Source organism: Anas platyrhynchos, chromosome 4, assembly GCF_047663525.1.
Source record: "Anas platyrhynchos isolate ZD024472 breed Pekin duck chromosome 4, IASCAAS_PekinDuck_T2T, whole genome shotgun sequence".
Classification (NCBI taxonomy): domain Eukaryota; kingdom Metazoa; phylum Chordata; class Aves; order Anseriformes; family Anatidae; genus Anas; species Anas platyrhynchos.
In genome coordinates, this window is record NC_092590.1 from 45,152,168 (window position 1) to 45,166,374 (window position 14,207).

The 14,207-nt window shown below is 40.9% G+C and overlaps 1 protein-coding gene across 1 annotated transcript in view; it reads right to left on the reverse strand.

Moving 5' to 3' along the window:
• Positions 1 to 10,136: 10,136 nt before the first annotated feature.
• Positions 10,137 to 14,207, reverse strand: part of FAT4 (FAT atypical cadherin 4) — a 143,029-nt gene continuing 138,958 nt past the window's right edge. The window contains exon 17 of the mRNA XM_027456795.3: positions 10,137 to 12,336. Within this exon, the coding sequence (XP_027312596.3) occupies positions 10,466 to 12,336 (1,871 nt within the window). The 3' untranslated portion in view covers positions 10,137 to 10,465. The remainder of the gene's footprint in view (positions 12,337 to 14,207) is intronic.

Below are 14,207 nucleotides of genomic sequence, written 5' to 3' on the forward strand. Positions count from 1 at the left end.
CTATAGCCACTGAGACGTGTCTACAAGGGAACAGGCAGCAGCTGACACACTGATGCTCTGCCTAATAGCTTAGTCCAACAGTCATTTGTGGATAATGGGTCTAATTAATTAGATGAGAAACACTTGGTGTGTCTGAGCTACACCAGGATAATTGCTAATATGGGCACTTTACACATTTGAGTCAATGTTTTGTGCAGCTGGTATCTTAGGAGGAGAGGCACTTTGTACTGTTGTTCGTATCTACCTACCCATCAGGAGTGAGCCCTTCAGCTGCTATACCTCGCAGAATGCCCCTGCTTTCAGTGGAGAAGCGCCCATTTTACCAAGCCTTCAGAGCAAAGCATGGGAGGAGGCAGTTACACACAGGAACCTGCACTATTAGGCCTAATTAGAAACACTTACTAAGGGCAGGTGTTAGCTTTGTAACCTGATGCATGTTGTAAAGGAACTCTACAGTTTTCCTTATTACCTTTGCTTTTCAGATGTTAAAGACTTCTCTGCTTTGTTTTTCACAAAGTGACATCATCTACTGACAGAGGGCAGGGAAATGCTGATGAGACAATATGGAACAAGTTCTCTTAATTGCTGTGTATACCACAGCTCTTCTCTTGTCTCTGACATTTGCCAGGTTAAGTACTCTTTTTGCTCTACAAAAGTCATAAAGTTCATTTATAAGCATAAAAAAGCCCCAAGCCTAGACTCCTAAGCTGGCTGCAGACAAACACTATTAAAAATCTAGGACATAGTGTACTGCACCAGCAGAACAGTTAGATATGTACATGTCTAGCCATTTCATGGATGGAAAAAGAAAAATTGACAGAATTACAAACTTGTCATATTCCACTTCTTTTTTCAGAGTATTGAATGTAACTTAAAATGAACAGCCAAGTTTATTCCCCGTGACAAACATCCAGGGACATCTTAAAATTAAAACAGAAGCAACTCAAATCAGAAGGCAAAGGAAACTTTGACAAAGCTTCAGAAACTTGTCAGATACAATCATTCACTATGTGTACTCAAATCAGCCAGAAAGAAGGGCCCCCTTCACCACAATCTGCTGAACAGTATTGAAAGGTTTCACTTGCCTTGCTATCCACAGATTAGCTTAACAAAAATAATGCTGCAGGTTTTAATGCTAAGAACGAGTGAACAAAAATTATATTGAGAAAACCAAGTGAGTTCCAAAAAATATATAAATAGTAATAATAAACAATAGTAATAAAAAAGTAAACAGAATTTCTGCTAAGACTAAGAAAAAGAAGTCAAAGTGCATATTATTTAAGGTAACCTAAAATTTCACTCCAATTAAAAACTTCAATCAAAAAAATTCAGTCATGTTGAAGTAATGAGAATATTTCTCACCTCTTTCACATGACTCAAGCTGCAAGCTACTTTAGAAAAGAAAAAATGATCAAATCATAAATATAACAGGATTAGAAAAGCCCCAAACAACAATAGCACATGATTTGCCCTAGCTGAAAAGTTATTTGCTAACAAAATTGAGAGGACAAGGTTCAAGCATAACTGGTGGTTACCAGGAATGTTTGTTCAGAATGTTTTCTACCTATGGTGCTTCAAGTGACTAAGTGATCAAGTGACTTATTCAGAAAAAAAGCTCTTGAAGGAGAGCATGGACAAGGGCAAGAATGAAAGGAACACTGAGAAGATGAAAAGCTTTTGCCTGCTGCTTTTCTTGGTAAAAATAATAGGTGCAGAACAAAATGGCAGTCAATGTCCCATTGTGAAAACATTTTCTCCTTTGTAAATAAACATGTAGGCAGTTATATATCGCAAATAAATATTAGGCAGAATATAAATTATTCACAGGCAATTATGTATGTTGTCATGGCAATAACTCAACAAGCAGCTGCGTTTGGGACAGGAGCCTGGTCCAAGTGCTCTGATGCTGAAGACGTGTTTCTGTTTCAAAACTCACCATTCTTTTTCAAACTCAGTATCCAGCCTCTGGCAAAACAGCATCATAGTTTTCTTTCTAAAAACATCTTGCCAGTTGTAAACCCCTGTCCACAAAGTGGGGGGATGTCATCAGCCTTACCTCCACATAATTATAAAAATGGTATTCCCTGCCATGTAATGTTATGTAGCTCTGCAATATCCAGCCTAGTCTGATGGAAGCAGTAAACTCTACCAGCTGATTTTATAGTCTGTGTAAAAAATTATTCCTTTTTTATTTTTATTTTTGTATGCTTAGCAACAGTAGTTTTAAGAGAGACAAACTATTCCAATTCTCAGTTATCTTTCTACAAACTACAAGAAATTCTTACAAAACAGAGCTGTCTCATGGTATCTTTGCCAAGGCTTAACAAAGTGTTTTAATAAAGACTTGCATTATTCAGAGGGAGCTGTATTTTAAAATGAATTAAATATTTTGAATTATTCTTGGTCATTACACCAAAGTACATTTTTTCATTGACTCCAAAATGGCTATTTTTCATCCAGTATGCTTTCTTTTATATTAATGTTTGTTTTTTATATTAACTTTTATTTCTTATTCCCTAATTTGCTGTTTTAGCTAATTGCACGAGATGTGCAAGTATGAACACTAATTGCTAAATCAGGCTGCAGCTTTTAAAAGACTCGGGGGAAATAAACCAACAAATGTGAGGACAGGGACCTGTTTATTTTCCTTGCTCCCTTTCTGATGGGATGCAGAAAAAGTCCCAGTATTTTAAGAGAATACACATTTATGCTGAAGAGTGGCTTATTTTTATTTTATTACTGGGGGGAGGGAGAGAGGTTGCTAATCCCTTTTCCAATCATGGAGTCTTGCCAGGGAATTTGCAAGGTATTAATTGCCATATGGAAAGCATGTTCATGAATGTGTACATATGTTGCTATGTATACACACAAGCTTGTGTATGTATGAGTAGAAATGTCTTTGTAGAGACAGTTTTAGTCGACATATTTTGCAGGCTACACAACAGTTGCTGACCACACGCACCTGAACTGTTGCCTTGTGCTTGCTGACTGTGGAAATGGGTTTGCTCTTCGGGGGTGGAGGTTCCTGAGAGAACACAGAGAAATTCCATCGCATTTGGATCTCTCTTTCTCCATTCTTTTCAGTCTGGCACATCTTTTCACACTGAAGTTTCTGATCTCCAGTGACTACTGCTTTATGATTTGGCCCTGAGCTACCTCCCTTTCTTTTGACAATTTTAACACAGCTGTTGACACAGAGTTATCTGCAATAGCGCCTGTCATCCTTGGGACACAGGCAGAAGTCTGTAGAAGACTGTAAGACAGAAGACTGTAAGAACTTCAGCTTTTAGTTGGTATGCTGTTGAGATTTGTTCTGACTCTGGAATAAATTTTGGGGTGTGGGGCTTTTATCTTGATTTTCTTCTAGTTGACACCTTTTGATGACTCCCTGAAATGTTCTAAGATTTAAATTAAACTTAAATGCATTGTCAGTAAGATTCTTGTTTACCAATGGTAAGGAGGACCTATTTCTACTCACTCTTTGTCTCTCACTAGCTGTGCCTTCTGACTGTAAGAGTGAGAGAGAAAAACAGCATCTTTCTGGATTCTCATTTTGCCCTGTGCCGAAAGCAGAGAAGCAGGAATATTGTGTAAGATAGGGGATGATGTAGAGCTGCAAGAAGCCACAGTGTGTTCCCTAACAGCCACAGAGAAGAGGCAGAGCATGCCACTGTTTAACTTGCGTAAGGCACTGTACAGGGTATTGCCATAAACAGCACTTCATGAGTGCTGAGCTGAAAAAAGGCTTAAGGAGCTGGAGCCAAGTTGGTGGAAACTTCTGAAAACTGCGTCCCACAAAACTTAACACTTCCTTGGAACAACAGATTGAGAGCCTTTTTCCTCCCTGCCAATAAATGGCAAATTAGAGGAACAGAATTCAGTCATTCATGTGGAATCACTACAGTCACCCCTGGGAACCAGCCTTTCGCCTGAGTCTGAGGCACAAGATAGCATTACTCGTGATCTTGCCCTGAATTAAGGCTTTTGAAAACCATGAAGTGTGTTTGTAAGAGCCTCAGGCTCTGGGTCTGAAGAAGATCCCAGATGAGGCCTGCAAGATGGCCAGCTCTGACGGACACCTCGCACAGGTTGGCTCTACACTGTCCCTGCTGAGGGTGTTTCACCATCAGCCGATTAAATGTCAAGCAATTTTCATCATTATTAATAAACATGGATGCCGATATTTTCTCCCCAGCGGAGAATGCAATCAACTGAAATGCCCTGTGGTTTTGTTTTAGCAGGTTGCCAAACCTTTTGGCATTGCTTTTGTAGATTCTTCCCCACTATGTTTAGAAGTTGTTGAGAAACTTGCCTGCTACTATTACAGTGATATTATTCATTTATTTTTGTAACATGCTCCTAGATGAAATGCACATGGCCATAAAATTGTAGAGTGGTTCTGTAGCAGATTTCCTTTGTGAAGGCCTTTTACAGAGATAAAGGTACTTTATAAAAAACTCCAGTGTAGAAACACTCTATCCTCTGCTGACTATCCCCATACAGCAGGATGCTGAAATCTGGGAGTCACCTGGAAAAAGAGAAGACTCTAAAATTGACTAAGAATCCAACTTAGCTCAGAAAGGATTGTGCAAAGCTTGACTTTGAAAAAGGTGAGGTTCATACAAAGTATAGGAAAAGCAAATTGAGTGTAAATATCCAAATATTCAGGAAAAAAAAAAAAAGGCTGTGATGATCACTGGCAACCTGAACACGTGCTGTCAGTCACCCTCATTAAGTGCCACTTACAGGAAACCAAAGTGAGAACGTTGGGATGAGCAATGCACTGACTTTAAAGATCAGAGGGAAGATTGTTGAATGAATATGTATATGGACATGGAAAAGGAAAATGATGAAAGGGGGAACACTTACAGGAGAAAGCAGAGAGAGACCAACCTGTTCACTTACTTCTTCCCTCAGTTCTACTAAAACATGGGAACTCTTTTTTTTTTTTTTTTTTTCTGATTCCTCTTTTTTTCCTCATTCCCCCTCCCAAATTTCAATTGGAAAGATTAGTTAGAGCCTTTTATGGATTTCAGTTAAGAAAGTGGTTTTTACATGGCAATAATTTAAAACACAATGAAGGCTAATATAATTTCAATTTTATGCTTAAGAAATATAATCTACAATACAACAAAAAAGACATTACTTTTAAAGTGGCACAAGAGATTATCAGTCTGTACAGTAAAAGCACACAATACATCTTATTGTCTCAGGCATACTTCAGCTCCTGTAGGAGCTGGGTGGCAAAAATTAGATATGATCAATGTTACAAAGAAGAAACGTACAAAATACAGTAAATTTCTGTAGTGAAACTAGGATAACTTAAAACAGCCAGTAATCAAACTGGTTAATCGTTGTTGGTTTTGTAGCACAGGCAGGAATGAGAATCCAAGGCCATCTGCCCACTACTTTCCTAATGCAGAAGAGAAACTGCAGATTTGGGACAGTGAGGCCAATCCTGTTCTCCCTGTCTAAGGAAGAGCATCAGAGCTGGGATCATCTTAAGGTGCCCTTTGTATTCCTTATTTGTGCCTCTGATGGACAGATCTTCAAATGTTTCAGTGCTAAGAAAGGGCTGGTGCCCCAGCACAGCATGTCTCTCCTGCTTCTTTCTATAACAACCAGAAGGGGAACTGGAGGATGCTGGACTTACCTGGAATCACAGGATGGCTTAGGCTGGAAGAAACATCTAGAGGTCATACAGTCCAAAACAAGGCCAGCCTTGATGCTGGATGAGGTTCATCAGCATGTTGTCCAAGCAAGTTCTGAGTACGTCCAGTGACAGGAATGCCACAACATCACTGGGCAACCTCTCACAGCACCTAACTATTTCCAGTGCCAGAATAGTTTTCATTATCATTCAACAGAAATTTACCTTTCTGCCATTTGTGCCTCTAGTCCTTTTGCTCTACACCTCTGAAGAACACCTGGATCCATCTTCCTTTGTTGAAGGCATCTGTGAGATCTCCAACTCCTCACTAGCCCAAGCTTTCTTATTTCCAGGCCAAACTAATACATCCCCAGCTGGATTTCACACTGCTAACCAATACTTTTTGAGTTGTTGGCTGCAGTCTGCAGTCATATACATAGTCAGCTTGTTGACATGGGATGTTTTCACTAGAAGGATGTGGGACTTTATGTTACTTGTTAATGTATTGTGCCTGTTTTGTTGTTGTTGTTGTTATTGTTGTTGTTGTTTTGTGCGTGTGTGTGTGTGTGTTTCAAGTTGTATAACAGATGAAAACTATTTGAAAGTTTTGAATCAGACAAATCTAGATTTCACATCTTTTAATAATTTAGGAGCCAACCAGAAACTACAGTTATTAAAGACTGTTGCGTTTTCACTTTCATAGCTGTGCAAGTGAATGCTGAGTAAATGTGACATACTCCCATCTATCTTTATCTGATTAATCACTATGAGAAAACATCCCCATCTGAGATGACAATAACAGATTAACTCTAGCCCTCTAGAAGAAGCTGGACAGTGGCACAGCTCCCTTCCTCATCCCACAGGAAAGAAACCAGAGTTTGTCTTTGTAAGCTCCTAGTGGCCAAGCAATAGGCACTGGGAACAGAGACATTAATCCTACTCCTCCCAGAGGTCATAGGCAGAAAACAGAGCAAATCTCCATGCCTGAGCCCATGTCAGTTCATGCAGAGTAGTGATGGGAGACAGTCCTAGTCCCCCATGCACGGGGTGGGGAGCTTACAGTTCTGTGCAACAGGGGTACCCTGTCCTGCCCTGGCTTCCCAAAAGGGTGGCTGCATGGCATGCTCCATCACTGAAACTGGACACAAGCTCAGAGCTATGGGGAGACACGGAAAGGACTTTATTCAAAAAGACACAGGGCTGAAGAGAGTACAGGAATGATCTCCTTGACATTTAACTCAGTCATTAGAAGAGTGATTAAAATAAGAAACTGGGAGATATAAGGAGTCTTTACCTGTAAGAGTTACATTATACACTAATTTTACAGTGCAGCCATTCTATTTTTCAAATATTCAAAAATATTTCAGTACTCATTGTAATTTTTTTTTTAATGTGTAAATTACTTTAGCATTTTAAATTTAAAATATTTTTTAAAGTGTGCTTTAATATGAATTTTTTGATCATGCAAATGTGTAGATGTTATACCTGGAGTAATGTATGTACAACATCCATTAATCGGTCTTGTCCTATGCAGCTGATGGCAGAAACCATCAACCATGTCCTGCAAACAGTCAAGTAATAGTACAACTTTAACCACAGTACAATCTTGCTTGACTGCAGAAAGACTAGTCAATTAAAGTCACATTGCTGACATAAGATATATTGGAAAGCTCCTGGGCACTGAAGTGAGCAGTGCAGACTGTTTTCCTTTCCTGATATGTGATTTATAACGTCCCAGACTTTGAAAGAGGACCATGCAGTTTGGATGATGAAGCAGGGGAATTATGCAGCTTTCTCCTTACAACTTGAATAGTTCTGAATGACTGTTTCACATGATTCACTTGGAGCCTTTGTCTCATTACCTTAATGAAGGAATCAAGACAGAAATTGATATATTTAAGTATCAAAAACATCTCTATGCTTTTCAGAAACAGAGAAACAAGGACATCAGCAAAACCTATAATTTTCTCTGTCAACATTTAGAATGCACTGCAACTCAATAAACTGCAAACTGTATTAAAGGTATGACAAATTTTGTGCAAGGCCATAATTTTCCCTTAACAAAATTTTTTTGATCATCTCAGAATATTTAAGTGGCATAATGTAGCTCTCAATATGTTTGGTGTTATATTTAAATGATTTCATTTGTTAAAGTTTTCATGTGTTACTGAAGTCAATGCTTCAATGTGGTATAGTTTGTATTAAAGGATAACATTCAAACTAAACATACAGCTTTTTAACAGATGTTTAATTACAGCAGCTTCTCAAACTCAGAAATCATTTGTGGATCTCAGTTATTTCAGAAGAAACTACTTATATACAAATGTGTGCTACTTTGCCCCATTATCTTTTCACTCTCGTGGGGCAAAACATAGTTGGTAGCATTTTTACCTAAAGAGAGTATCAATTCCTCTTTGCTGGTTCCAAGACAACATGACCAAAAAACTCTAAAACAAACAAGTAACAGATAAGAAAACTTGTTATTCGTCTTCTAAATTCTTTTAACAAAATACCATCAATAAAAATGGTAACTTCAGAACTCAGTTCTTGCTTGTACTGTAGTCTTAACTTTCTCACTGTTTGCATTCTCCAACGAGTTGTCTAAGTTTGATTTACTTTTTTATAAATATACAGGAATGAAGTTATTTATTGTCCAACTGCTGCTTTGTTACAGAAGAGTCTTGTTCTCACACTCATAACTATCCACTGGAAAGATTCAGGCTTGAACAGAGATAGAAGTCTTGATTAACAAATATAAAACTGGTTCCTATTAATAATCCTATATGGACTAAAAGGCAGTTTTGTTATGTTATTAGAACTCTGAAAGCAGACTTTGTACATTTTGACAATGTCACAATGCTGCAATACTAACTCTTCTCCATCTCCCTGAGAAAGGTGAAACCTGCTACTTTTTGAACCAATCAAGGCCATTCATGATGTAAAAGACAGATATACTGAATGCTTCTCTCACCCTGGGCAAAATTTGTCCCTTTGTGAGGAAGAACCCTATGATACTCGGCAGTACCTTAAGAAGCATGCTGGGCTGGTGCTGCCACTCTGCAGAGGGACTAATTTAATTTTTACAGTGATACTTGTGCTGCCTTCACTGTGACTGAACACTGAACGTCTATCTTACACCACCAACTTGCTTCTTGAAGTCCAGTTTCTGTAATAAAAGTTAATAAAAGCGAAGATCAAGGAATGAGAAATAGACACATGAAAGGTTTCAAATAACACACACTAAAGATTTTAAATAAATATTTTAATTCTATTATTGGCATTTACAAGTAGAAAGCATACAGTATGTTACAATTTTATCAAAATGTGAAAAATATGGATGTTACATAAGTAACAAATGTAAAAAAGGTATTTTTCTTACCTTCCCTGAAAGTAAGAAAACTATTCAGCATAGGAAAATATCGATATAAAAAACACAGCTTAGGTAAAAAAAAAAAAAAATTGAAGTTTTTACACAGTACGATAGGTTCATCAGATCTGCATGAAGATGTAAGGACTTTGTGACGTTCTACTTATCCTAAAACCTTAGGGAATTTGGGTCAAACAGTAAGCTACATTAATGAGTCTACAAGTAGTTTTCCCTCATATCCGCTCCAAAATGCTAGAGTGCAGTAATTTTCTATACAATAAATAATTCTTCAAAGTTTTCATCATAGAAAATCATATAATGCAGAAAATGCCACTCCAAAGGTCACAAAGGCTAGGCAGTGCTTTAATAATAATTATGATAATACTTATTATAGTGCTTTATAATGTGTAAGCACTTCAGATGAGTTAACTAATTAGTCCTCACAACAACCCTGTGAGGTAGGTGAGTGTTACTACTACCTTTCCAGAGTACAGATGGGACAATGGGATCTGGGGAGAAGCATGGGCTGCAGCAGCTGCACAGCTACGATGAGAGACCAAGAGATGTGGAAATGGAGTTTCTTTCCTCGTTCCCCTTGATTATGATGCTGTGAGCCAGGTGACCTGGCTGTGCTGTGCTAACATATGCTGAGCACTGCCCTTCCACTGGAAGCACTGAGGTGGGGCAGGCAAGGAGCAGGGTTGATAATCCCCAAATATTTTACAGAGATTCAGAAGCTCTCACACAACTTTGTCAATTAAAAAATAAAAAACAAAATCCCCAAAAGAAGACGGAAAAGCCCCCAAACAAATTAACAAGCTGAAAAGAACAATATCTCCTAAAGTGCTGACCAGCTTGAGCTGCTTCAAGCACCTCTTGTATGGAATAACACTTACAGCACTGTTGCCAGCAATTACTCAAGCTGATTTCTTCCATAATCTTTACATGTGAGCAACTGCAGGATATGGTAGTTATGTTTTCTGAGACACCTTACTACTGTAATTCCTTCATTCATCATCCTTCTTCCATGCACTTCTTAAGGAAAATTAAATCCTCAATACTTTTGCATTGTAAAACACGTTAGTAGCTGGAGACAATATGCACATCCTTCACAATTAAAAAAAAAAAAATTAGTTCATTTTCAGAACAAAGCATTATTAATTTAAGAATCACAAACCAAACAATGGTAAATAGGAAACCCTTTTAAAAAGCTGCATGCCAAATATCTTGTTTTCAAATACATTGCATGCAGGAGAAATAAATTCATCCGAGCATAATTAAATTAAAAATGTTTTAAGTCTCTTTCAGCAGCATAATGGTTATTATTTTCAAAGTCTCCTCCAACCAAACTGGCCTGGGGTGCGAATGCTGACCTTTCCTTTCCTACAGCCATACAATGGTCTGACCGTCCCGTGGCCTTGCCCTGCGGCAATACCTGGAGACAAAGCCTATACATACTGTTCTGCTTCCCCCTCTTTGGAAACAGGCTTTGTTGTACCACCTTTGCTGTCTTCACTCGCTGCTGCTGCTGCTGCTGTTTTTTCAGGAAGTGATGCCAAATCCTTGAAAACATCTACATAATGCCCGAAGCCCGGGCCCCAGTTCAAGAGGTTGTCCCAGTTGAAGCTTCCTGCCTGCTGTCCCAGCTTCACAGGCAGGGAGCTCTCCCCGGTGCCAGCCGCCTGTGCCCCCACGGGCCCTCCCTCCCCTCGGCGGCCGGGGTACCGCCGGGGCTTCAGCCTTGCACCGTAATTGTCCTCGTCATCTGCGTCGGACTCGTTGACCTGGGATAATTTGGGCATCCTGGAGGTGTAGGCTATGGGCTTATCCCTGTCGTACTCCATCTCAGAGCACGTGAAGGATTCGTGGGAGTCGCTGTCAGAGGAGGACTCGGGTGCGGGAATGCCGTCGGCCGGGTTCCTCGTCCGGGACAGGGGCCTTCTGCAGTCCTCCTCAGAAGAGGACCGGCCGTGGTCGGCGCTGCAGATGCTGGGGTTTCTGGGGCGAGGGGTGTTCAGTCTCTCCACCTCTTCGATGGACAGCCCCACCGGAGGAGCAGACTCCAGAGGGATCTGCCCAATGGGCTGCTTCAGGCGGCTGCCTGGTCGGGAGCCGTGGCTCGCCATGGTCTGCGGACTCTTACTTCTCCTCCCCAGCCGAGTGGCGTAGTTGAAAATGCCGGGCTGGCAGACATCGTTGTGCATCTCCAGTGGGCTCCCTTCCCTTATGGCGAGGTGCAGCTCCCTAGCTGGGCTGTGCCTGTAGAAAGTGGACGACTTGGAGAAGGGCGCAGGGCTGTGCCGAGACAGGGGGTTGGGAGTAGGGCAGGCCGAGTGGCTTAAAGACGTTGTCCTCAAGCCCTGGCCGTATGACGGCTGGTACGTCAGGCTGCTGGCTCCCAGGGGCATGGGGGACTGCCGGGCAAAGCCCAGCGGGCTGTGCCTCTGGATGGAGAACTTGGGCGTGTGGCTCCGAAACTGCTTGTAGTGCTGGATGATGTCGGCGTCCGAGGGGGCAATGCTGCTGGCATTGTCAATATCATAGTGCTCAATTTCAGGCTCGGGGGAGGCCAGAGGGGCACTGGGGATGGTCTCTGTGGCATGAGGGATGTCGGTCTCATCGTAGATGAGATAGGGGTTTTCCCTTTCAATGATATCAGGTTTTGGGTTCCCTTCGGGCTGCTTCCTGACCGTCATGTCATCACCGTAGGGCGGGATGTTGTCAGGGTCATCGAATGCCACGTTCTCGCTTCCTTTTTTCTTTTTCTCCTTTGTTTTCTTCTCCTCCTTTGGGGCCTTTGACTTCTTCCCTCGGCACTGGTTGCAGAGGATGAGGCTGAGGACCAGCAGTGCCAGCACTGTTGCGCAGCTGCCCACGATGGCCGGCACGGCCCAGAGGGGAAGGGACATCTCAGCAGGGTGTGGGGACGGCAGGCACACGTGGCCACCACTGAGCCCTGCTCTGCAGACATGGCCAGGGCCGCAGGAGACCCCCAGGCACGCCACCACTGTCTCACACCTCCGCCCTGCATAGGCCTCGGGGCAGCTGCAGGTGAAGCCAGCGTGCGGCCCGGGCTCACAGCTGCCTCCATTTTGGCAGGGGTTGGAGGCGCAGGCGCCCGGCGGGACGCACTGGTAGGCGTACCACTGGTTGATGCACATCAGCTCGCCCCAGCAAGGACTGCTGGCACAGACATTGGGGCCACGGCAGCCAATCTTAACCGAGGGGTCTGTTTTGGAGAGGGTGGCGAGGCTGTGCTTGCCGGTGAAGGGGAGGCTCTCCTCACCGTACTTGATGTAGGAAATGCAGCCGTCGAAGCCTAGGAAAGAAAGCAGCAGTCACTTTGGGATCTGGAGATTGAGCATGCACTGTCAGAAGACGCATAAGAAACTCTGAGCATTGATGCCATGCTAAAGGGAAAGCCTGCTATTGATCAGATTAGAAGCCTCGCAGTATGTGTTTTACCTCCTGGAACAAAAGGTAAAACAAACACACCGGCAACAAATTGCAAAACCCGAGGCCATGATGGAGGTGGCAGCTTTCTTTTGTGATGCTATATTAAACAGCATGTGGGGCAAATTGTGCATTTAGTTACTACACAAAGCCTCCTTACCTTCACAAGTGCATCTTGGGTGTATTGAGCTTATGGTTGCTTCCCCACATTTTTACCTTCCACTGTAATTAATGTAGAAATATCTGTGATATTAAGGACATTGGTGTAATTTGGAGTAACTCCACTTGTTTCACCTGAAGGACGGACTGTTCAGATGTTTCACTATCTAACAATCTGTTGAATCATTTAGAGTATGGTGTACGAAATGTTTTCTTGCTTTCTTTAAATATTTCCTCTTGATTGTAATGACTATTTTGTTCATAAACTTGACAGTTTTGGGGGGGTACATATTAAAATGGAACTGAAATCTGCTTCTAAGCAAGAGAAGGTTAAGTAAAGGCTACTCATCCCTGGAGCTTCTGATGTAACTTTTATAACTTACAAAAAATACTTTTTTTTTTTTTTTTTTTTAAGTCTGCCAAATCAGAATTCAAAGAGGTCAAGGCTTTTAACTTCAACGCTAAGATTTTAAAGCAACAGAAGTATTCTAATGTGAATAAACAAAATGTATTAAAACCTGCAATTAAGAAACTAAAACAAACGAATCTTGTTTTCTAGAAGCCCTGCAAAATGTTTGGCAGTTCCATTGCTTTGAAAGAACAGGCAAATGTTAGCAGAAGCCTACATATAATTCAAAATGTTGCTTTGGGTTTTAGAAATTATCTAAGCTGCACAGGAGGAGGAACTACTGCCTGATTAGGAAATATGTACTTCAAGTTTGGAAACTGGCAATATAGTTCAAACGAAGGAAAAACATACTATGAAATGAAATGAAAAAATGTGTTTTGGGTAAAAACAAGTTGCCCACGCATAACCTCAACTGTGTCACTTGCTGAGCAGATTAGATTTGAGCTTTGCATGCAAATTGATGCTTTGGTGCCTATAGCTTGCCTTTCTTACAGATAGGCTCATCAAAGGAAGTCTGAAGAACATTCTCAGATCTTTATTACAAAGTAGTTTCCCCTTAGAGCAAAGTTATCTTGCTAAAATATTAAGCAACCATTTTGCCAAAATACTATGCAATGAGATCTTTGGATTTTGCAGAAACATTATATTTTCTAAAAATATATCATTAAAGTAACTCAATTAATTTTCAATTTATAGACCCATTTAATTGAAGCTAAATGAATGGCTCCACTTATTTCAGTAAGTAAGCCAAGAATTCAAATGGTTACTATAGGGAAACATCTTTTCCAATAGTATTTAATATATTTCAAATGAATTTGAACAAATATTTCCTCTAATGACTTCATTCAATATATGTGAATGTTTTCCTTTTCTAATTTTCCCATATTTCTATAACTTCTTATCATCCACATGTAGAGAAACCTGTTCACAGCTGGCTTGGCTGTGCTAACAAAAAACATTAGCTATGATTTCCCTTGTGTTCTTTCCAGTTTACCCTTTCAGAGCTGAAGTTGCCTGTTGTGCTTCAGCTAAGCCTCCTGTCTTACAGTGCTAGGAAGGGCGCTGCTCACGGCAATACTTGTATGCCTCCGAATCTAAACGGAGCTTTTCCTAAACTTCCTGTAGCTTAGTTGTAGTGCTACCCTGCCAGAGGTGATGCAGTTTCAGTG